The 22364-nt window shown below is 52.8% G+C and overlaps 8 protein-coding genes across 8 annotated transcripts; 5 read left to right on the top strand and 3 right to left on the bottom strand.

Annotated features, from left to right (window-relative positions):
- Window positions 1-2180: 2180 nt before the first annotated feature.
- Window positions 2181-4226, top strand: K489DRAFT_412568 (uncharacterized protein; the record flags this gene model as incomplete). The annotated part of the gene is made up of 2 exons (XM_033607942.1): window positions 2181-2192; window positions 2424-4226. The coding sequence occupies 2 exons, from the start codon at window positions 2181-2183 to the stop codon at window positions 4224-4226; spliced, it is 1815 nt and encodes a 604-aa protein (XP_033456917.1).
- Window positions 4227-4387: 161 nt separating this feature from the next.
- Window positions 4388-5474, top strand: K489DRAFT_60914 (uncharacterized protein). The gene has a single exon (XM_033608756.1). It carries the CDS (start codon window positions 4549-4551, stop codon window positions 5215-5217), a length of 669 nt encoding a protein of 222 aa, XP_033456916.1. The 5' UTR covers window positions 4388-4548; the 3' UTR covers window positions 5218-5474.
- On the top strand, window positions 5329-7447 carry K489DRAFT_383435 (NAD(P)-binding protein). Its single transcript, XM_033605602.1, has 3 exons — window positions 5329-6028; window positions 6090-7008; window positions 7087-7447. The coding sequence occupies exons 1-3, from the start codon at window positions 5731-5733 to the stop codon at window positions 7130-7132; spliced, it is 1263 nt and encodes a 420-aa protein (XP_033456915.1). The 5' UTR covers window positions 5329-5730; the 3' UTR covers window positions 7133-7447.
- A 794-nt stretch (window positions 7448-8241) lies between these two features.
- Window positions 8242-11167, bottom strand: K489DRAFT_325195 (ARM repeat-containing protein; the record flags this gene model as incomplete). Its single annotated transcript, XM_033601813.1, has 6 exons — window positions 8242-8422; window positions 8472-8580; window positions 8635-8881; window positions 8932-10914; window positions 10974-11032; window positions 11128-11167. 6 exons carry the CDS (start codon window positions 11165-11167, stop codon window positions 8242-8244), a joined length of 2619 nt encoding a protein of 872 aa, XP_033456914.1.
- Window positions 11168-12750: 1583 nt separating this feature from the next.
- On the bottom strand, window positions 12751-13455 carry K489DRAFT_373103 (uncharacterized protein; the record flags this gene model as incomplete). The annotated part of the gene is made up of 1 exon (XM_033603395.1): window positions 12751-13455. One exon carries the CDS (start codon window positions 13453-13455, stop codon window positions 12751-12753), a length of 705 nt encoding a protein of 234 aa, XP_033456913.1.
- A 1244-nt stretch (window positions 13456-14699) lies between these two features.
- Window positions 14700-15415, top strand: K489DRAFT_412564 (uncharacterized protein; the record flags this gene model as incomplete). Its single annotated transcript, XM_033607941.1, has 2 exons — window positions 14700-15132; window positions 15201-15415. 2 exons carry the CDS (start codon window positions 14700-14702, stop codon window positions 15413-15415), a joined length of 648 nt encoding a protein of 215 aa, XP_033456912.1.
- A 916-nt stretch (window positions 15416-16331) lies between these two features.
- Window positions 16332-17123, top strand: K489DRAFT_324829 (ribosomal protein S7; the record flags this gene model as incomplete). The annotated part of the gene is made up of 3 exons (XM_033601788.1): window positions 16332-16471; window positions 16565-16748; window positions 16806-17123. 3 exons carry the CDS (start codon window positions 16332-16334, stop codon window positions 17121-17123), a joined length of 642 nt encoding a protein of 213 aa, XP_033456911.1.
- A 50-nt stretch (window positions 17124-17173) lies between these two features.
- K489DRAFT_403900 (uncharacterized protein) lies at window positions 17174-21870 on the bottom strand (the record flags this gene model as incomplete). The annotated part of the gene is made up of 4 exons (XM_033607101.1): window positions 17174-21388; window positions 21466-21605; window positions 21664-21774; window positions 21829-21870. The coding sequence occupies 4 exons, from the start codon at window positions 21868-21870 to the stop codon at window positions 17518-17520; spliced, it is 4164 nt and encodes a 1387-aa protein (XP_033456910.1). The 3' UTR covers window positions 17174-17517.
- Between the last annotated feature and the right edge of the window lie 494 nt (window positions 21871-22364).

Here is a 22364-nt window from a genome sequence, read left to right as displayed (position 1 = left end):
GAAGCCAGTGCCAAATGATAGGCTGTCCCCGCACGGCGCCGTGTCGCTTGCCAGCACATCGAGCAAAGACCATCGGTCCTCCTCACCGGGTATACACAGACACAGACACACACATACACACGCTCGCCACAAACACACTGATGGCTAGGAACATCCTAGATATCCCGCTCCGTTGCTGGAGCAATTCTTCAATAGTCGCATGGAGACGACTTCGGTCGTGATTGAAATGTCGCGCAAAGTCCTCTCCGCTCACACACATGGGCATCGGGTGCCTGCGGAATCGTCACGTGCCGGCGCGTGGGCACCGCGATATGTAGGCAAGTTGGATATCTTCCATTTGAAAGCCTGAGAACTTGATAGATCATCGATACATGATTGTCAGATCGATCCTCGCAAGTCTTGAGTGCTTCATATCCCAAGAGTGGTTGTATAAAATGAATGTGGTGTAATATGCCAGGAAGCGCGACTGGAAGACGCGACTCACAACAAAGATTGACGTCACTTTTCCACCTGCGGCAATTCTGGAGTTTGGAGCCCTGGAGGTGATCGATGGAAGTCCCTTGGGTCTGTGTCATGAGCTAACACGCTTCGGCCCGAACCTCTGGCCCGAATCGACTTGCAGGAGATTCATGAAGGGCACCCCTGCGGTTCTGCAATTATTATTATGCTCAGGTGCCCGTGTCACCGTGTGCATGGAATTGGGGTTGCTGGGTCTCAGCTGCACTACTAGGTACTCATCAAAGACTCGTGATGAAGCGGAATTTGCATCGACGGAGAACTCGAGTCGCGAGATATGCCCAAAATATAGAATGAGAGATCTATATCCACTAGGGACTACGTATTCCTCTCCAAGGGCTACTCGATGCGCATTGCCACGAGCGCAAAATTCGCACAAAGACCCCGTGGGTGGACAGTGCCCGCTACTCCTTCTCGAGTACAGATACAGCACGCCGAGAGAAACACCTGAATGGGCGTTCATCCGAGTCATCAGGGCCAGAGACCTCCGATTCATATGCTGTAATAACGCACTCGTGACATGGTGCTGTGTGGGAATCCCTCCTCATGTATGTATAACGTGATGAAAATCGATGACTACCTAGGTAGCTCCTGTACTCCGGCAGTGAAGTACACACATTGTCTCTCTGCAAATGCGCGATGATCACCTGGGTGCGCAAATATGTACGATACGTGCTGGAGGTTTCAACGCAAAGCCGCCTGCGCGTATGTGGGCGACCTGCGACTCTCATCCGGGTGCAGCAGCACATGCACAAGTAGGGACCCCGCGAGACACGACGAAATGACAGACGATGATGCTCATTTATCTGCACATGTCTTCATCAGCCTGCAGCAGGTGGAGATGCGTCACTCCTCCTCTTCTCCCTCTTCTCTCTCATCTCATGCGACCGCGTCGTGCCGGAGTCGATGCGTGCTGATATTACGACTGTTGCTGCCGGTGTATCGTTCAGATTATTACAGCAACGGGAATTGTGCTTCTTGCCAGGCACGCCAGGCAGGGCATGCACGGCCGCGGAGCTGACGGCTTTCCTGCCAATCGTGAGTCCTTTCTGCAGTGCGCGCCGCCCTTCTCGCTGGGTTGTCTGCACGCACGTTTTCTCTCTCCCGCAGCGCAACCGTGGTAGGTGAGGGTCGCGTTCGTGCGGTACGGGTGGAGCCGCTGTCTGCCCGCTGTTTTGTCCGCTGTGAGCCCGCGACCATCTCATGCATGGAGCAACGGCTTGGCGCGGTAAACAGACCGACAACAAGAGGAGCTTCAATTCAACTAGAAGACTGGCGCACGGGGCGTGCTTATTGTCTTGGACTTCCTTCTTCATCACCATCAACATTCGCATCGCTAACCTCGAGCAGCAATTCCTTCCTGCCACCGCTTGCAGCGCATCGATTGTGGGCGTGGTGATCAGTTCGTCAGCATCGTCGCCTCTCTTGCAACGCCTCAACGAGTCCCGACGCTCACCACGCGACGGCCGATGCTCAGTCAGTTGTGAACAGAATTCCAAACCGACTGCGATCGCCAACTTCGACATCGATTACACGACTGCACCGGATCAGACCATATCGAAGAGATCGAGCAACAGTCAATCTGCGAACCAGGATTCACATCTCGCCGACGTATTGCCAACTTTGTCGCTGCTGCGCTTCGGACAAAGTCTCGATCGATCAAAATGGACGCCAAGGTAAGCCAACACCACTTGCGCGATTTCGCCCGCATGTAACAAACATACACATTGTGTCATCGCGTCCATCATACCGCTTCATATGGTTGCCTCCGGATGCGCCTTTGTGAGCTTGCGCGCGGCTTCGAACGATGTGCGACGCTTGCTCCTCGCCCGAAATCGGCACAGGTCGCATTGGCATTGCACAATGGAACCCTTTTCCACTTTGATCAACATGCTAACTCTTGACAGCCTCACCGTGCTCGCGCGCTGCGCATCCACGATGAAAATGCTATGCCAGCACACATGGTCGCAGCGACTCACGTCAAGTCCCTGGGCCACATTCGGACAAAGTCGAGCCCGGCTCTTTCAAGTCTACTTCAAGCTGGCGCGCTGAAGGCAGCGGCAACAGCACAGAATACACACCGGATCTTGGGAGAGGTCAACGTCAACTTGAAGGTTGTGCACAAGGACGATTCCGAGGTTGGCAAAGTTTCGCCCGGCAAGCTCAGCAACCAAAAGGATTGGGTCAAGCAAGCACCTGTCGCAGCTCTGGCACGTCCAGCTGCTCGACCACTGGCAATCAAAAGCAGTCTCTCCCAGAAGCCTCTCAACACCACAAACGTCGTCGCACAGCAGTCAAAGGCGCATGCAACCGCCGCGTCCAACTCGACGGAGGTCCAATTCGACCAAGTCAAGAAGGTCGCTCCCAAGAAAAGCACCAAAGTTCTACGAGACGTCCAGCCCGCCGTCGAACTCGAAGTAAAATCCAGCTTGGATTCACAAACAAACACAAACGCGATCACTTCGCGCCCAACCGAAAGCATATCGACATCCACACGGCACGTATCATCCTCGTCGGCCGCACCTGCCGTAGCAGTGCCAAAAGCCATTGCGACTACTTCAGCACCCGTCACAAGCGTCAAGTCTGACGGAGCCTCCGTCGCGCAACACGAGAAGTCGCGCACCGCTGCCCAACCACGCGCAACATCTCACGCTCCCTCATCATACGAAGTCGACGACGTCGAGGATGCTCTTGACTCTGACGGATACACAACAGCTCGATCGTGGGGTCTCTCTGGCGATTTGACGAACGGACACACGACCGTCTTCAATCCTCGCTGCACAGAGAAGGTTCAGGCAGAGCTGGACGCTGCCGCTGCTCACGTCCTCGCCACGCGGTCTGTAGACGATATCGAAGAGGAGTACTGGGACACCTCTATGGTCGCCGAGTACGGCGATGAGATTTTCTCCTACATGCATGAGTTGGAGGTGCGCATGGCCCCCAATCCATTCTACATGGATCAGCAGACCGAGATCCAATGGTCTATGCGTGGCGTTCTCGTCGACTGGGTCGTTCAAGTCCACCAGCGGTTTAACCTCCTGCCGGAGACACTGTTCCTGACGATCAACTACATCGACCGCTTCCTCTCCTGCAAGATCGTGTCGCTCGGCAAGCTTCAACTTGTGGGCGCGACGGCCATCTTCATTGCCGCCAAATACGAAGAAGTGAACTGCCCGACCCTCAGTGAGATCATCTACATGGTCGACAACGGCTACACCGCGGATGAGCTGCTCAAGGCGGAGCGCTTCATGCTCAGCATGCTGCAATTCGAGCTTGGCTGGCCAGGCCCAATGAGCTTTCTCCGGCGCATCAGCAAAGCAGACGACTATGACCTTGAGACACGCACGTTGGCTAAGTACTTCCTCGAAGTGACCATCATGGACGAGCGCTTCATCGGCTGCACGCCAAGTTACCTGGCCGCCGGCGCGCACTGCATGGCGCGACTGCTCTTGCGCAAGGGAGATTGGTCCGCAGCTCACGTCTACTACTCCAACTACACCCTCGCCCAACTCTACCGATTGCTGAAGGCGCTCCTCGACTGCTGCCAGGCGGCTAGAATCCACCACCGCACCGTCTACGAGAAATACACCGACCGCCGGTATAAGAAATCCTCCATCTTCGTGCGAGAACAGCTCGCCGCCGGCTTCCAATTGCCGGTCATGATCCGTGGAACCTTGGGTAGCGTCGTCACACAACCACTCTGGCAGTAGGTTTTCCTTCAAACAAGCGCCGACATCCTCCCGGAAACACAACCCTCCAAATCCTGCAGTCTTGGGGATTCTGCAACGACGGCTCATCTCCTCCCCGCCTCGTCGCTGGAAATCTCGAACCAACTGCCACGACCCGCATGAATATACGAACTTTAATTCCTCCATCAAATCAATCAATCATCCCTCGCAACCTCAGCCGTCCTACGGACCCCCTCACATGGGACAAGTCGGCCTGGGCAACGAGAGGAAAACTCTCTTTTGTTCGTTCCGAAACCCAATTTCGTACTATCGTTCTTACTTCATCCTTTGATTATCTCAGGGGATGGTCTTTTACTTTATCTCCCTCTCTCATCACTCCAGCGATATCTTTCCAGCGGAGCACGGCGTTTCTTGGGAAAGGGAAACCTATAGAACGGCAGGCGCATCCGGCGCTGTCGCAGCATTTTGTTTGCAGACCCAGTCTTTGGTCGCTTCGATTGCGCCCTGTTGGGGCTGGCTTGGGAGGCAGTCTTTTTTGTTCAACTTCGCTTGCCTGCGTTTGCTCGCTCTTCGTTTCGGGGGCGATTTCTCGCCCCCGTCGCAACCGTTTAAACCTTTGGGAAACGTCCGAAGCGATCAGGCTCGGCGACCTTGGTGGAAGGAAATGGCAGAGCGTTTGTTTGCTCTTTCCCTCTCTCTACTGTATCTCGTTCCCTTCCTTGGCAAATTTTCATGCTCGCAACCAGGAATCGAAGAAAAGATAATTAATAATTTCTCTCTCTTACTGAATTCTCTCGCTGGCAGTGATGATCTGCTTACGATTACTGATTTGCTTCGACGAAGTTATCACCGATCATTGGCCGTGTGGCTTCCTCAGGCCATGTCGTTACGTCTAAGTACACACACTCCACCATGCACGCCGATCTATCGAGATGGCCTATACCTTCTGCACGTCTTGGCAGGAATCAAAATCAATAAGAACTCATTGGCTGGTGACGTGCCGTTTGCATGACGTTCAATTCAGTTCACCGCTGCTTGTCTTTCTCTCTCTCCCTCGGCAGATGATGTCCGCTTTCTTATTCCTGCGCGGTCGTGGTACCAACCGGTTCCCCAACCCCCGCAGCGTCCCGGAGATTCGGTAGATGAGTGGTTGAATGATGATGAACAGACGCGTGCATCATCGCCCGAGATAACACATACAGCGCAGTACCATGGATTCTTCCACCGCGCTGTTCCATAATAGCGGTGACACCGTCGAGATGTGCGGGTCGTGTGCATCATCGCTGGGCTCGGCTGTGGTTGGACCCAGATGATGCTTTGTCCGTGGAGCGTCCCACAACCCCCAGGGTAGAACGTCACCTCCCCAGGAATTCCGGAGTATCAAACGACAAAGAGTACATGTAATACCAAGAAGAAGGAGACTACACTAGATAGAACCGACTGCTTGCATCCACATTCTCGGGCAATCTCCGCATTATCCATACGTCCCGGTCGCTCATTGGAAAAAGGCGTTGGGAATCCACACATGTCATCGAGGGCTTCATCGAACATCCCGCCTTCCCTGCGGAAAGTCTGGGAGGATCAGGAGAGATTCGGCCGCGCGTACAAACCTCCACCTACGAAGACCAAAGCCATCGTCTGCCACGATGCGCTCAAGAACAATGGCTGGAGAATGGACGAGCTCCTGCTGAGACCCCTCGAAGCCGGCGAAATGCTAGTCGAGATGGTCGCTTCGGGCGTCTGCCACACTGATGCTTTCATTGGGAATCTCGACGCGGGCTCCTCGCCGATCGCGTTCTATCCGCGGGTTTTGGGCCATGAAGGTAGGCATTGGAATCGTAAGGAAAACTCCATGGGCTTGCTGACGAGTTTCGGGCTTTTTCCAAGGCTCGGGATATGTTCGAGACGTCGGTACAGGGGTGGAAGTGGCGGCCGTGGGAGATCCCGTGTTGCTCTCGTTTGATTTCTGCGACGAATGCGCGCTCTGCAAGACGCGGCATTGGTCGAATTGCACCAATTCCCTACCGCTGAACTTCGGGCCGCATCGGATTTTCAAACTGGCCTCGACCGCTTCTGCGGATGACAAAGGGGCAGCGCCGGATGTGGGCGGTCACTTCTTTGGACAATCGTCCTTTGCGCACTTCAGCATCGTCAAGCAGGCCTCCGTCGTCAACGTCAAGGGTCTCGTCCAGGACAAGGAGGAACTCCAACTCTTCGCCCCTCTCGGCTGCGGCATTCAGACCGGCAGCGGCACCGTCCTCAACGTCGCCAAGGCAGAGCCCACAGACGCAATCTGCATCATGGGCCTGGGTGGCGTAGGCCTATCCGCCATCATGGCAGCCAAGAACAGCAACTGCCGGATCATAATCGGGATCGACCGCGTCGAGCAACGCCTCGCCCTCGCGAAGGATCTCGGCGCCACCCACGTCCTCAACAGCTCCGCCCTGCCCCCGGGAAGAAAGTCTCTTACCGAAGCCATCAGGGCCCTTTCCGACGGCGTCGGCCCCACCATCACCATCGACACGACGGGCGCACCGTCGCTCATCATCGAGGGGATGCATTTCACGCGGAACTGCGGCAAGTACATCCAGGTCGGCGCCGCGCCGCTGGACCTCACGCTCAGCAGCGTCAACGTCTTCGAGTTCATGAACTCCGGGAAACAGTGGATCGGGGCGATCGAGGGCTCCGCATATCCCCGCGAGTTCATCCCGGAGATGATCCGGTGGTACCGGGATGGGAATTTTCCCTTCGATCGGCTGATGAAGAAGATCCCCGCGCACGATTTCGAGCAGGCTTTGCAGGAGTGAGTAGATTCCCCCCCCACCCCCCGCGCGTCGGACATCGTCGGTGAGCTTTTGGTGCTGACATGCTGTTGTCGCAGGATGCACGATGGGACTTGTATCAAGCCGATCATCACGTGGTCATGATGGGAGGAATGTGAAAGAAAGCACAGCGGAATTCATGGATGACCCTGCTTTCTTCGGATGGCGATGGAGATAGATGTGATGACGATGATGATGAGCTTCAGGATGAACTTGACTCCCATGTTCTCACTTACTGACCGGTGCCTGATATCGCGCCGGTATGAACAAGCCCCTACAGGAGACCCGACGAACACGCAGGGCCTTCGCGTTTCGACACAACGGACGGATAACATTCACGGTCAAGCGGCGTGCACGTAAGTCATTGTGATCACCACATTATATATATGAAGTAGAAATAAATGAGTCACAGTACTACCTCATCACAGCATGTCGGGGGTCAGAAGAGTTAAATATTGATGGATGAATTGGTGGTTGAAATGTTTGTGGGCAAGAAAGATCGAAGTACACCACCAGCGTGAAGTTTCTCTCAACGGGTCAACGTCAAAGGAGATCAAGTGCGATAGCAGAGACAGCGCAAAATTGGAGCCCGGCTTCCCATCGTAGGAACCAAAATGATGTAGATGGCCGCGAATCGTTCCAAGATTGCTGACCATGGGAATATTTCCTCGACTCGAATTGGCCACTTTGGTCTCAGAAGGCGGGAGGCGGGAATGGGGGTATTGATGCGAGGGTTGGGAAGGGTGTAAGTCGTGATGTGTTGCAAGCTTTATAGTCTGAATCTTGATTTGTGCTCATTGCTCGCGGTGCTGATTGTGGAATGGTGATAGGAGGTGGTGATGGTGCTGGAAAGTGGTGATGAGCTGGCCGCGAGTAGCGAGAACATTATTGAAATGACGTTCGTTCCCGCCTCGGCATCACCGACCAAGCCGGATCAGATCGCTCGACTCAACACTCTGGTATCGTCTCAAGGCGGTGCGATGCGATGCAATGCGAGTTGGCCACGAGACCAGATGCCGTTGATGTAAGGAACATCACGCTCGACCTCGTCAGCGCGGTCAATCGGCGATCCTCCTTTTGGCCATCGATGTCTTTCAGGCCAAAGATGGCCAAGCAGGCTGATGGGACTGGAGAGTATGTGACATCAAATCACAGTTTATGCATTGCCGAGAGCTTTGAATTCAGTCAGCACAGAACTCATGACTTGCTACCGATTAGCGGGTCTGTCGGAACTTACCAGTCTGTCGCTTAATCTGTTCACGAGCCCAGCGAGCAGTCTCGATCGTCCGTGAGGAGAACTCCTTGTTGCTTCGTGTATCACGCGCCATAGGAGTAATCCAGTCGTTTCGGAAGTAGGCGCTGACTTCGCCGCCTGGGAATGCCTCGGAGATATCACTAGAGTATCGTTAGTTGAAGTCCACCAAATTCGAGAGGATTGACATACCCGACGACACCCATGCTTGACCTGAGAAGCGCCTCGGTGCGGTTAGGGTCTTGATAGACGCTCTGTAATAGCTGGAAGATCGAATCCACATAAGGTTGAATCAATTGCTCTTCAAAGGATGTTAGCGAGATTGTGATCAGCTGGTGACTGCTTAATTTCTTACGCTTTTGCGAGCTTCTGACGGCGATGATGATACCGCCCCAAGCATCCATGATACCCTCGCGCAACGAGACGATGTAGTCAATCATCTCAAAGCTCGTTGAGCTGTCGACGTTATTGACGTTGGCAGCCTGCTGCAAGACTTGCGCGACAACGGAAATATAAGGCTCGAAGGCACCACCGATGCATTGAGCAATATCGCCAAATGACTGCAGAATCGCTGGCTTGAACTGGTTGCCAAGGTTTGGGCTCTGTGGAATGTCAGCATACGAAGTGATTTGACTACAGGGGATTCACATACTCGGAGGTTGTTAAGAAGACCGTTCATGAAACCATCACACCAAGGAGCAATCTTCTGCTCCAAGGCACGTGTCACATCAGTGACGAGGCCAATGGCCATTGAGCAGAGCTGAGGCTCCTCTTGGTTATTGAGTGCCGTCAACAAGAAGGGTGCGAAGGACTGCATATATTTCTCGAAGTCTGCATCGAGGACGTTGGCCAATGAGCCGATGGTGGCAAACACTGTATCGGGCACACTGGACTTTGGCGGCAGAGATTGGAGTAGTGTAAGCATGAGCTGCATGATCCGATCAGCCTGGGGTGCAATCTCCTTCTCAAGTCGTCCAATGATGGCCATGATGACTGATGTGAGCGAAGTCTGCATCTCATCCAGGGTGAGACGATCCTCGACCGATACGACTTGCTGAAGCATCGGGATGGTCTTCTCGAGTCTTTCGATAATGACATCGCTCAAGCTAGCGACCATTGTAACAGTGTCGTTCGCGGCATTGGTAACAAAGGCGTTGAGAACTTCATACGCTGCGACGCGAAGGGTATTGTCATGAGTACTCTCAGTGAGCTGTAGAAGATGCTGCACGCTGGCCTGGAAGTGCTCAGATAACGGGTTGGTCTGGCATCCGGGCTCCCCAGCGAAGCGGTCCGCAAGGTTCATCAACGCCCAGCAGCAAGAGCTCGCCATCTTCGGGTGAGAAGCAAGACCCTGGAACAATGCCGTAATGAGCGGCTGAAGGTGCTCCTGCGGGTCGATAGATTCGGACACAGCCTCACAGATGCGGCCGAGCGCGAAAGCTGCTGAGTCACGAACTTGGACCGAAGGATCGGCCATCATGGTGATCAGGACTGGAAGCGCCTGCTTGACCAATGGGTCCAGGACCTTCTCATCGGGTCCCTCCATCATTGCTCCAAAGGCGGAAACTGCAGCATCACGGTAGTGCCAGTCTTCGCTGCGCAAGTTTCGCTCCACAAAGGTGAGGACAGGAGGAACGACCTGGCTGCCAACTGCCTGAGCCCACAATTGAACACACTGGTAGGCAGCGCGAGAGATGTTGTACTCATCGTCTCCAGCATCTTCATCCTGCTTTGCGAGCAATTCAAGCAGGACAGGGACAACCTCCTGAGTGGCCACGCGAGCGAAGTTGAAGTATTGACGCACTTCGGCGCTGTTTTCTGCCTGAGCCTGGACATTATCATCCTCGATGCTGATCTCCTCCTCGCAGACTGTGCACCAAAACTCGACGGCAAGTTTGGCAACGTCCTCATCCTCATTCTTCATGCCCTGAATGGTGAGCCCAAACAGTGCCTTCTCCATGTAAAATCTCATCTTCTCATAGTATAAGCTCATGATACGGTTCAAACATCCGTATGATCCTTGCTTGATGCGTGAATCCTCGGCTTGCGTCGCCTCGCATACGACCTGCATGATGTAGTTCCGCTCGCCTTCGTTTTCGAAATTGGTGCGCACAAATTCGAGAGAGTCACCAAGAGCTGTGATGGCCGCATTTCGGATCTCGACGTTTGGCTCCTCCTTGCGTGCTCCTTGAACAACGGCCGTGAGGATGGCATTGCTGTGCTGGGCCAAGCTGTCGCGGAGATCTTGCTCATCAGTCTCGCAGATGAAACCAATTGTTGTGAGTGAAGCCTGCTTCTTCTGATCTGACCCACTGCCGACATTCTCGACCAAAGTTTGCATCAGATCGGGCCATTGCTCTCTGGGCAGCTCGATGGCGGCGATGGACGCAATGAACTGTGCGGCAGATTGTGACGCTCTGACGTCGGTCGCGCCCAGCGTCTGCAAGGCTAGAGTTTTGACCTGTTGTTTGATCTGCGGGTCGATCTGCTCGATCCACCGACGCTGTACTTCACGCAGGCGTGCAAAGTCGCGAGCTGAAAACGAGTTTTTGAGTGCGAGACCAGCGGCCATACGCACGGAGGAATCTGCGGAATCATTGGCAAGTTCGCGAGAGAGTGTTATGAGGTATCCAGGCTGCAGAAATCTCCTAATCAGCTCACTGTGATGTCAGGAGCCGTGGTGGCCTCACTTACGAAATCTTGTTCCGCGGCCTGGAGCAACTGCTGTTCGGCAGCAGTGCGAACCTGGGCATCTAACAATCGCAGTCTGTCAGTTCTGCTTACTTTCGTGCGAATTACCCCTCGCTCCTCGCGGGAGTCCAGGCTCTGAGATCACAGGCTCACATACCAGGTGAGATGGTTCCCGTCAAGACCTGGTTCACGTCCATGTTGGGCGTGTGAGTCTATTGTGAGCTGGTGGCAAAAGGGCGTCGAGCTTCGTCGCTCTTATCGAGAGATGCGCATCAACTGTTCTGCGGGCTCGAGTTAATCGCAAGCGACGTTTATTTGGCGGGACGCGCACAGGCTGTGAAATGTATACGTGCTTGGCAAACAGGGTCCAGTGGTTGGAAGACGTCGAGGTCACAGAATGAAGGTCGAGATTTTGTGACTATAGAGGTCTGGAAACAAAAAGACGAGGCGGTGTATGGGAAGCGGACGAGTACGGTGATCACAATAATAATTTTGGACAAAGGCGGCTAAAGATCTGTCTATTCCTTGGGCGCTGGCGTCGTTGCTCTTTACGACGACCACAGATTGGCGGCGGCGGCGGCGGCACGACTGGAGATTTGAAAGAAGCAGCGCGAAATCCATAGTTCATTAGCACGGCAAATATTACTACAATACTAGGTGTTATTAGGTGTTTCCAGTAGTGTCAATCTCATGGCGGGACCGGACTTGAAGGTGGGATGATGCCAGTCACGTGCCTTCATCCATTTCCTTCTCCCGTCTCCCCTGAATCTGTTTAACCCCGCTTAGGCAACGGATTGTGCCTGGCGGTGCTTAACGTTTCTGACTGTCCTCATGTCCAAGAGCCTAGATTTCGGCGTCTGTTCCATGAGTGCGGAAATGAACATCAATCGCACAATCGACGTCACATCGAAAGCGCTACACAATCTCCACATTGCTGTTTACATGAGCATCAAACTGTTCCAATGCTGCATATCCGATGTAGGTCGAGGTGGTGCTCAGACGAGCATCGGCTCACTGCATGCGGGTTGCTCTCATAGTAGATATGACGCAGATGACGGCCCTTACTAGGCTTGGGACCAAAGTCCTGTGATCTGGACAGTTCCGGCTTCCGATCCCATATCCCGACAGATATGAGGTCAAAGGCTGTCCTCTACTCTCCGGGCTGATGCCAGACGAGCATCATAGTGGATCGCATTCAATACACGTAGATGTTGACCGCATATGCTCGAGACGTTCAATACCGTTTTTAGCCAGATCGGGGTGCACTTGACGAACTTTTGATGTTGCTTGTTACTTATCGTTTGACGATGATGTTGACTGTCAGCCCAAGCTCTTTGTTGCAATGGGGCACGCTGTGGCTGTTTCCAGTGATTTTCCAATTTTCCGATCGGTAGGCGCAATTTTTGCAGCTTGGTTCGAGGGGTGTGAATGGTGTCGTTAATACGAGAACATCCCCTCATGTTTTCAACCCCTATGGTGTATCGTGCACGGAACGATTGAAATAAAAGTTCATGCGATGCTGCTCGAGAATAGACACAGCAATGCGACGCAGATGACTATTGCATGCACTTGGAATATGATTTCATATTGTGTACTGTGAGCGAAGCCTGAGCGGGGCACAGCCTGTTCGAGAAGATGACCAAGGAGGCAGCGAGCACCAGCGCATCAAGTCATGACCATGTGGATTGTTGATATGATTTTCACTAGAAAGTGCTGCATTAATGGATTCCAGAAAATGCGATCGGACGTGAAAGTGGTGGAGCTGCGACGTTGTCCTCCTCTAATCCACGACTTCCATCGGCGTCAGGAACGGGGCCTCATCAAAATCGCCAGGATTAATCACAGCAGGTTGATCTGAGATCGCAGTTTTGCGCAGATTGCGCGGTTTTGCGATCGGTCGGGACACCCCTGGCATCTGATGGTGTATAATGTCTGGGGCATGCATGTCCTCGAACAGCGCATCCATGCCGTCTTCGACTTCGTCTTCGTATGTCCGTTTCCTATTAGAAGGCTCCTCTACCGGCCCGAAGCTCTCTTGCGATGATGATAGAGTAATTTGCGACCCAGAAAGATCCGGCATGTGTTCGAAGTCTAGCTCGTACGTATCCATCACAGCCGCCGGAGCTGACGAAGCGGGCATTTGTTGCATCCCCAGACCACCAATCTTGTGAAGACCACAGAAGGGCATGAGTTCTTGTGACCCTGTGACTGTCGGCTCAGAGCGTATCTTGATTGCAGACGGGGGCATCGAGCTCGAGGCTGCTTGGCCGATTGTCTTGTGCGTCTTGTAACCTTCAGGAACCGACTTTCTGACTCGCATACCTACGCTGATTAGGCCGGCCTGGGTCGCTGCGGGTAGTGCTGGTGCCAATGATGGTGTGTGCAGTGTTCGGCGCACATCGTCTGCGCTTTCGCGTGGGAAGAATGAGGTGATTGGAGTTTGGAACTGCTTTTTGCGCGTGTGCATAACAGATGAGTTGGCCATGATGTAGAGGTTGAGCGCAGTCCCGGTGTATAACGACTTCAAAATGTCGAAGTAGCAGGGATGTTGGTAGTGAGTTGCAGCATCAGGCTTGTGTTCTAACAAACTTGCACCCTCTCAACAAAGTAAGTGCGAAACCGTTGGCTGGGTTGCGACGTGCGACGAACGATCATGACGGAGCGCGTGGGAAGACGCGCTCGCAATGGGGTCCGTGATTAATTGAAATGGATCGGACGCGTCTTGGAGGCAGATATATTTAGCTACGGGCCAGTCCGAAACTCTAATGGGACTGCCGTCCTGCCCCTCGCGGTCATCGTTACATACCTAGGTGCACTCTGTCAAGCCGTCGAAGGGATCACATATCACACAATGCCGTCTGCTGAACATGTGACAAGACGTACTTTTCTGGTCTGCCGCTATGCGGTTCTGACGCAGCGAGCTCCTCAATTATCATCGCTGGCAGGGCTAAAGCAATTGCAGATGTGAATAACAACTTTCAAAATGTATTGACCCCGTGGATTACCCATTCTACGCTCGATGCAAGCATTATCATGTCGCGAACGATCTCCTTCAAGCCAAGAGCTCGTGCATCCCCATCTTTGCATGATTTTCAAAGATTCATTCCAGAGACGTCAAGTATCAATCTGGCCGAATGACAGATTCACATGAAGGCACAGTCATGGACTTTCACAATGGGCGTAACACTGTTGCGCAATCGCATCGTTGTCACAAGGTTTCAATTTCTTGCCAACGGATCTAGCATTGCTTATCACTCGCGTAAGGATTATCATATGGTTGATGCCGGCCCAGCTTCAACAGAACACATGAGCATGAATCACCTTCGTAGTGATGTTCGCACCTCAAATCTATCAATAACTGCTCGGAAGGCTCAAGCACGGTTTTCACACTCACACTCCTCCAACTCACAAGATCGCCATTCTTATCACGAGCCTTCACGTGTGAGCAAATGTTTGTCTATTGTGAGCGTGGCCTCCTCAAGCACCAATACTTAAGCCGGCTTCAGCTCACTCATTCCCACAAACATCTTCAGCTACCGCATCAACCTTTCAAGTGAGGAACAGTCGCCCAGTTTGTTCCAACACGTCTTCAGCAATCTGTCAAGTAGACAACAACAACAACATCATCATCATCATCATCATCACCTGCTCATCATTTGCAATCGTTGCTATCATTGATTGTCCTTTGCTCGAAATTGACTTGAACATATCACACAGGAGCATAACAAGATGCTGATCAAGGCATCTCACAAACGTCTGCTTGTTGGCTATCGCAAAAGCGACTGGCAGGAGATCTTCTATGAGCCTAACCCGAGCCGCATCGACGAGGCCAATGAACTGAGACCACCTGTTCCCCTGTTTTGTTACTCGGCGACTGCGGACCTCGAGTCGAACAAGAATCCGTACGCCGAGGAGATCAATTGGCTTCCGCAGTATGACCCGGCCAACTTTGAAGCCCAAGTAAAGGCCCAGAAGATCATGCAGCATTGGTTCATGTTCAGATGCTGGCAATACATGGAAGGAGCTACAGCTCAGCAATTAGCTCAGAACCAATTCGATCGACCAAATTACGTTCGCTGGCAGATCTGGAAAAAGGCAGCGGATGCGAAGAAGAAAAGAACGAAGAGCGGGAAACCGCCGGGTGAGAAGCGAAGTGCGGAAGGTCAGTCGCTAGTAATGTTGAGCTTGTCACCTAAATGAATCCCAATGCTGATGCAAACGAATTTACAGGCCTGAATGACGAAGACAACGACGATAATTTTAATGATCTCTCCTCGGTTGCATCCTTCGACAAAAATCGCACAACGATGAACGGCCATGCCGGCCAGCCATTTGCTAAGAAAAGACAAACTCAGCATGGTGATCACGACGCCGGTCTGGGGTCGTTCGGTGGAGGATTCTTCAACGGGGACCTTGGCGCGTTCGCAGACGGCCTTGACGGGTAGCCTGCAGGCTGTCGGCAAAGCAGGCGGCTCCGGCGTTCAGCAGTTGAGAGACTAACCTTGAGACGCCCGTTCCGTCTAGTTCCATGGTACTCGAGCACACGCCGACGGTACCTTGTCCTATGGTATGAGTTTTATGCTTGAACAGGCTGCGAGTCATGACATCGAGGCGTCAGAGCGACACGAATGTGTCACAGGCATGGGAAGCTTCACTTTTCCTGATACGAAGGCAGCGAACCATGAGTGAGAAGGCTCATACTTTGGAATAATGATTCAGGTTCTGCATATTGCTACGTGACGTGTGAGAGAAACAATGCGAAAATGAACGAGCAGTATCCAGAGTGTGAGCAGGATATGCGACGGATTATCGAGTGACATTCAACAGGCAAGCATGAGATCCTGGACACAGAGAGGACAGGGTTTAGGAGAGCCGACACTACTGGAAAAAATGACATGCGTTTCACTTGATCTTGAGTAATGTAACGTAAGAGGTCCCGACAGGCGTCTGCTTCAGTATTGCTGAGTTATAAGCCGATGGCAAGAAAACACAAGTATAGCTGCCGTCGGACACAGAACCGGACAGGATCTTCTGCGAATAACCTTGGAAGTCTTTTGACGATTGCTTGTCGAAAAGCGCGGAATGCATCCCGTTGAAATATTCAATTGCTGTGCCCAGGTGTGTATGATTTTGAGATAGGGCTCAGTTCTACTGAATTCACGTGACTTGACATATTGTCGGATTTGTGCGTGGGCTGTTCACGCCGGCTAGCGCGGCTTGGCAATAGCACCTTCAGGTCGAATTTCAATGTATGAGTGACTACACGTACTGGTCCGAGTATTCAAAGACGACCACCACTCCACCGCCAACAACAACCACCGCATATTCTCTTTGTTCCTCGTGCAGCGAAGAGTCGCGATCATGTCTGACGGCGAAGTCGAAGTTGAGGCTCCTCAGGGCTACCCCGTCCTGCCCAAGGACGTTGTTAGCGAGATCGGCAGCACGAAGCTTTTCAACAAATGGAGCTACGAGGATGTCGAGATCAGGGATATTTCGCTCACGTACGTTTGCTACGGATCGCAGGCACCTTCGGCAGTGCAGGCGCTGGAATGGAGGGATCAAAGAGCGGATGGCTGACGGGCGATGCTCAATAGTGATTACATCCAAATCCGACAGCCGGTCTACATCTCCCACTCCGCAGGACGATACGCTGTCAAGCGTTTCCGCAAAGCGCAATGCCCAATTATCGAGCGACTCACCAACTCGCTGATGATGAACGGCCGCAACAACGGAAAGAAGTTGATGGCTGTCCGCATTGTCGCACACGCTTTCGAGATTGTGAGCAAACTCAACCAGTCTCGGCTATGCAGCTTCCTCTCTAACACAACATCACAGGTCCACATCATGACCGACCAGAACCCCATTCAAATCGCCGTCGACGCTATAGTCAACTGCGGACCCCGAGAAGACAGCACACGTATCGGTAGCGCAGGAACCGTCCGTCGTCAAGCCGTTGACGTTTCGCCACTTCGACGTGTGAACCAGGCCATCGCTCTCCTCACCATCGGCGCCAGAGAAGCCGCCTTCCGCAACATCAAGACCATTGCTGAGTGCTTGGCGGAAGAGCTTATCAACGCCGCTAAGGGAAGCAGCAACAGCTACGCGATCAAGAAGAAGGACGAGTTGGAGCGTGTCGCCAAGAGCAACAGATAGACGATTTATTTCATGGTGCGGGTGTCACACAAGCGAACGATTCTTTGCGCAGCATGGACGGGATGGTGTCGGTGTTTTCTTACAGTGACCTGACGGCTCGGCGTGGCCGATCTTCACTGGCTATTCCTCGTATGATATCAGGTTTTTAGGGAATTCCAACAAGAAGAAAGTCCCTGCCACGATTGCCTGCATCAGCCCTATGGGCTTGCATATGTAATTGCGGCGTCTCCAAAAAATCACATTATCAAAACGCATATATGCCCGTGTATGACATCACGTGTAGCTTGATGCTCCACACTGACACCGATATTTCATTGAATACAGGAATGGAGTCTCGGCGCACAAACTCATTTACGGGATTGAAGAACACGCTCATTGCTTGCTGGGAATTCATCTAGTTATTCCTCCGTCCGCCTTTCTTCTTTCGATCCTGTTTCTTGTCTTGTTGTTGATTCCCTGTACCGTCGATGCCCGTCTCATCCGCCTCATCCGCTTCGAACAGTAACACCGAGTCCTCTGCCTCCGCGGCCTCAAACAGCTTGACCAGTGCCGGCGTAAATTTCTCCATGTGCCCGATGTCGCCGACTTTGACGCGCATGTAATCGAACGCGACGCAGACTTTCATGTCCGATTTCAGACGCAGCTTGACCGGTTCGCCCGGGTTCGAGCCTTCACGGGCTAGTTTGGGCTTCTTCGCATCTTCAAGGTCGTACTGCTGGCCGACGCTATCTGCTCCCGCAGAGCCCTTCTGATCGGCATAGGTCATGTCCTCTTCGGGGGCGCCCTCATAAAGCGCTTCTGCATCCGGCGCATCGTCAATAGCATCGGCGGGGCGGGACATATCCACGTCATCCCCATCCACAGCGGGGGGAGCGGTCGACGCAGTATTCGGATCCAGTTCCTCGCCCTCGCCCCTTTCTAGAATGGGAACCTTCTGGTATCGCTGACTGAAGTGCGTCAAAACGCAAGCGCGAGCGTTCATACTCTCCGCAATGTGCAGCGCCTCCGAGGTAGTGCTGTGTTTCTTGGCCAGGGCGTCGCCCTTCAACTCATCGTCGAAGGTCGCCTCGTGGATGCAGACGGTGCTGCCCCGACCGATTCTCGCAAAGTCCCGCGAAGGTCGACAATCGCCCGAGAAGCTAATTTTGAAACCAGAAGGCAAGGTGATGCTGACCGCGCGGGCGCCATGGCAATGCACGACCTGTGCGGCCTCCAGATTAGTGAGATTGAGAAGGGAGAGTGGAACTCGAGTCGCGGATAATCGGGCCACGCGAGCCTTTTCGCTCAAGCTATCAAGAGCCGACGAAAGAGTGAACCAGTGAAGGGGCGGTCTGGTTCCTGGACCGTCGCCGTCAAAATACTTTCTCGTAGGAGTCAACACTATAGGCGCGATTCGAGAATAGCCGTAATCTTCGATACAGCTGTATTCGTAGAGCCATGCCTGCATGGCAGTCTCGGAAACGACGGCCAAGCGTCGATCGTCGCGGAAGAGCTTATCGATGTCGATCTTAGAGGTGGTCTCGGTGGGTGCTTGTGTTGGCCCAGGCTGTCCGCCGTGTACTTCTTGATACCAAGCCTTGATTACGGCCGCCGTGCCAAGGTGATGATCCGCGTGCATGTGGCTGATGCTGAGAATCTTCAAATCGCGCAGCACTTGCTTCAATTCGGTCTCGGTGAAGACACGCTTCATTTGCCCTAGTGTGTTCTCGCCGCAGTCGAATAGGATGTTTCCCCAGTTTGGTACCAGCACCAAAGTCGCGGAGACATTTCGATATTTGGACGGCAGCGCAGAACCAGTACCCAGAGTGATGATCTCAACGTCCTTGCTACCAGGAGGGAGACTGTTGATCCATGCTTCCATTTTCTCATCGACAGAGGCGATGGCTGCCCGAGCCTTGTCTGCCTCTGCTATTGCGTCATCCGGGACCTCAGCTTCTGCATCGGCAACGACGAAGGCGGGCGCAGCATTGCTAGAATCATATTTGATACTTGGTTCAAGGTCAAGAGTGTGACCTCGGGCAGCGATATGCACTCCCTCGGGCAGAGGATGATTTTGGGCGGTGATCACAGCATTTTCAGTTGCGCCTCGAAGCAAAGTTCCGTCAGGTGTTGTACCATCATGGACCGGAATGCTGTACCGATCAGGATCGAGCTTCCTTAGCATCACAGTTGATGAAGCGGTGCCCTCCAGAGCAATGTTGTTAGGACAATAATCGGGCGATGCCACACTATGCTCCAGATGCTTGAACTGCTGCATGAACGTATGGATTCGAGGATGCTTAGCAACGTCTGGGCCACACATCCAGAACATCCCACCCACTCCAGCCATAACCTTAGGCTCGTGCCACTCAGGTCGGCCAAGCGTACCCTCGATGTAGTCCACATGAGGAATGTCGATGACTGCAACGCCTCCGCCCTCCTTACCAGCAGAAAGTACCATCTCTGGAGTGATCGTTTCTCCTGCGTCGTTCACAACACTCTCGCCCTGGGTCAGCTTACGGAAATTTGGGCCTGACTGCAAACCCAACTCCTTGGCTCGCTTGGCATTAAACTTTCCTCGTTGGAATTGGCAGCGAATAATATAGCTGACAGATTCTTTGGCAGGCGTTGCAGGAGGTAAGCTTTCGACAAGGGCACCAGGCCAGGGTCGGCGCACTAGGACTTTAAGGTCAGGGTCTGGAAGCGTAGTTTTCCCATCAGGAAGTGGTCCAGAATATCGCACGATTTTATGAGTCGTAGCATCCCGTACGAAAATAGTAGCGGGCAACTTGACTGCAGACAAGAGTGTCTCATGCAAAGTGTCTAGACGCCAGGCGGAGTCAAACATTTCCCCAACAACGGCCTTTACTGTTAGATAGTTGCGATCTTCAGCAGTCATGTCCTCAACAATGTCATTGAGATTCCCCATTTCCTTATCGACATTCGGTGTTGTCTCGGCAGCAAAGGCTTCCTCGAGGCTTCGCTTGCGAGGGCTGACAGAAGAATTGGCTCTTCGGGTGGATGCATTTGAGGGTAGATTGGCCATGGCCCAGACCTTGATATTCTCATCCATCCAGGTAGGCGCCCATTCGTCGTTCCGGTCTTCCACCGAGCCCGAGGTTTGTGGACTGCGTATTTCGTGAATATCCACCGGCATGCCTCTTCGAAACACGAAACGGCGGGTGGTGGCAAGCATGTAGTTCATGTTCGGAGGTCCAAAGAAGTTGATTCTGCCAGAATGTTTCTTCTTCACTTCCCCCTCGAGCCGCCGCATCTTGCCAACATCATCCGCGTAGCCTTCACGTTTCGCTTTCGCCCGCAACTTCTTCATGGTCTCCTCTAGTGCGCTATGTTGGCTAGAGGCGAGGGAATCAGCCAATGTGAGAATCATGCCAATCGTACCCCCAACATTCCTCCATTCTGTGCGTCCAGTGACGAAAAAGTCCTGGACCTTGAGCAGTCTGGCCCCAAATTGCACTGCCGCGCGTTGCGTGCCCTCAGCTAAGCTGCCAATTATGTAGCGCTTTTTCGCAAAGTGCAAGAGGAGCGTCGTGCCTGGTGTATCCGCCGTGGGCGTCGTGATGACTTGCACGAAAGAATGCATTATCCCGGCAAATGGAAGTTCGGGGGCCTTCGCAATCCTTGCAGGAATCTGAAGTTTCTTCACGTGGTCTTTGAGGAAGGCAATTGTACTTGGATCACAGATCGACTCGCTCCTTTCAACAGTCTTATGATATCGTTCAAAATAAGCGCCCCCTCGCCTTTTCCAACGAACAACCGGTGATTCGGGTACTTTGATGGTCCTGGGCTGTATGTGGGTTATTAGTGGCAGAGCATGATCCACAAATTGTTCTGTCACTAGGTGATCTTGTTCCTCCTCGTCCGATAGAATATCATTCAATTCCGCAAGTTCACTCTGCTTGTTCCATCTAGCCGTAGATGAACTCTGCGATAATGTTTCAGTCCTTGGCGTTTCCGGCTCGGACTGAAGAAGGGATTGTAGCCTCTGCAGTGTATTTTTAGACTTCTGGTCTATCTCGTTAGGTTTCCAGATTGCTGGCTTTTTAGATCTCCGGGACGAAGTGTCGTGGAGCCACTTCCTTGTGCAACGTGTAGTGAAGAAGTGGAGAGGCGTTGAATCAATCGTGGTTATGCGAGCGCGAATCCAGCGCGCAGAAGTAATCGTGGATCTCGTGAGGAGTGGAATAGAGCGTGGAATTGAGGTCGCCAGTGTGGCGGCCGTCTTGATTCGGAATGCCAGAGCTGACGTGGTGTCTTGGACGCCTCTGACAGGTTCAACATCTGATGGCGATGCGCGCGATGCCTTGAGGTCTTATCGATACGTAGAACAAGAAATCCTCACTCGCAGGCCTGGGTCTCCATTGCAAATTTAGGGCATTTAATCAAATTCGCGTCAAAGTTTCGCGAATCTCGGAAGAGCTCGCCTAAAACGGACGACATCATTCGGCAAGGCATAACTATTCCATGACCGACATGTCTTCTCTACATTACGTATATAGCAGTACCACAACAAAGCTCAGCATGGCCAACGGTTTTGCACCTGGCTTGCTGCAGTGACTGTATGAGAATTAGTGGGTCTTTTGCGGTCCCAATGCACATTTTCGGTTAATAATTGTGCGATCTTTCGCCATGACAGCGAGATGGAGATCCGCTGCGTCGGAGATTAATCAGGGCATCACGAGCGTAGACGAGAACCTCCACGTACCAGCCGCGATACACATATAAATTCTGCTCGCGGACGCATCATTGTTAGCTGGATGAGCTCCAGAAATGTTGCGGCAACTCATTAAATGAATACTTAGGAGATAATATTACGAGAGCAATCGCTGAAGCATTCCAGGTGACCCTGACCAGCCATCATCCCTGATCACCACTTCCTGCTGGACGCGGAGATCTGCCATTGCAACACAGCAATGGTTGTTGGGGATCCACCGGAGCGGTCATCACTATGCAATGAGAAGAATTGTGATAGATTTCGCGCAGATGTAACACCCAAATGGGCGAATGGTGAAATATCGGAGTAAGTCAGGTCCATGACGCTGCAGTGACGTCCAAATTACTATCGTGGGCCATAATTTTCTTTCACTTGCGCATCACAGCATCACACGCGATTCATTGCGATGGATGCCGCGATAATGTGGTAGCTATGTAGGTATGTCTAGCTATGACGGAATCGAGGAAGGGGGAATAATAAATAAAGAAATTCACTCAGATATTGATTTGTGCTCCATACAATCTCTC

The sequence above is a fragment of the Dissoconium aciculare genome (assembly GCF_010015565.1).
Source record: "Dissoconium aciculare CBS 342.82 unplaced genomic scaffold K489scaffold_12, whole genome shotgun sequence".
In the NCBI taxonomy this organism is placed as follows: domain Eukaryota; kingdom Fungi; phylum Ascomycota; class Dothideomycetes; order Mycosphaerellales; family Dissoconiaceae; genus Dissoconium; species Dissoconium aciculare.
The sequence above is the reverse complement of the archived record's forward strand: the minus strand, read 5'-3'. Positions and strand labels throughout refer to the sequence as shown.

Excerpts from the sequence above, each read along its gene's own strand:
- K489DRAFT_60914 (XM_033608756.1), top strand. The coding sequence starts at position 4,549 with ATGGTCTTTTACTTTATCTCCCTCTCTCATCACTCCAGCGATATCTTT.
- K489DRAFT_383435 (XM_033605602.1), top strand. The coding sequence starts at position 5,731 with ATGTCATCGAGGGCTTCATCGAACATCCCGCCTTCCCTGCGGAAAGTC. Across the intron at positions 6,029-6,089 it reads GCGGGTTTTGGGCCATGAAG|AAGGCTCGGGATATGTTCGA; the intron begins GTAGGCATTGGA and ends CGGGCTTTTTCC. Across the intron at positions 7,009-7,086 it reads TTCGAGCAGGCTTTGCAGGA|GATGCACGATGGGACTTGTA; the intron begins GTGAGTAGATTC and ends CTGTTGTCGCAG.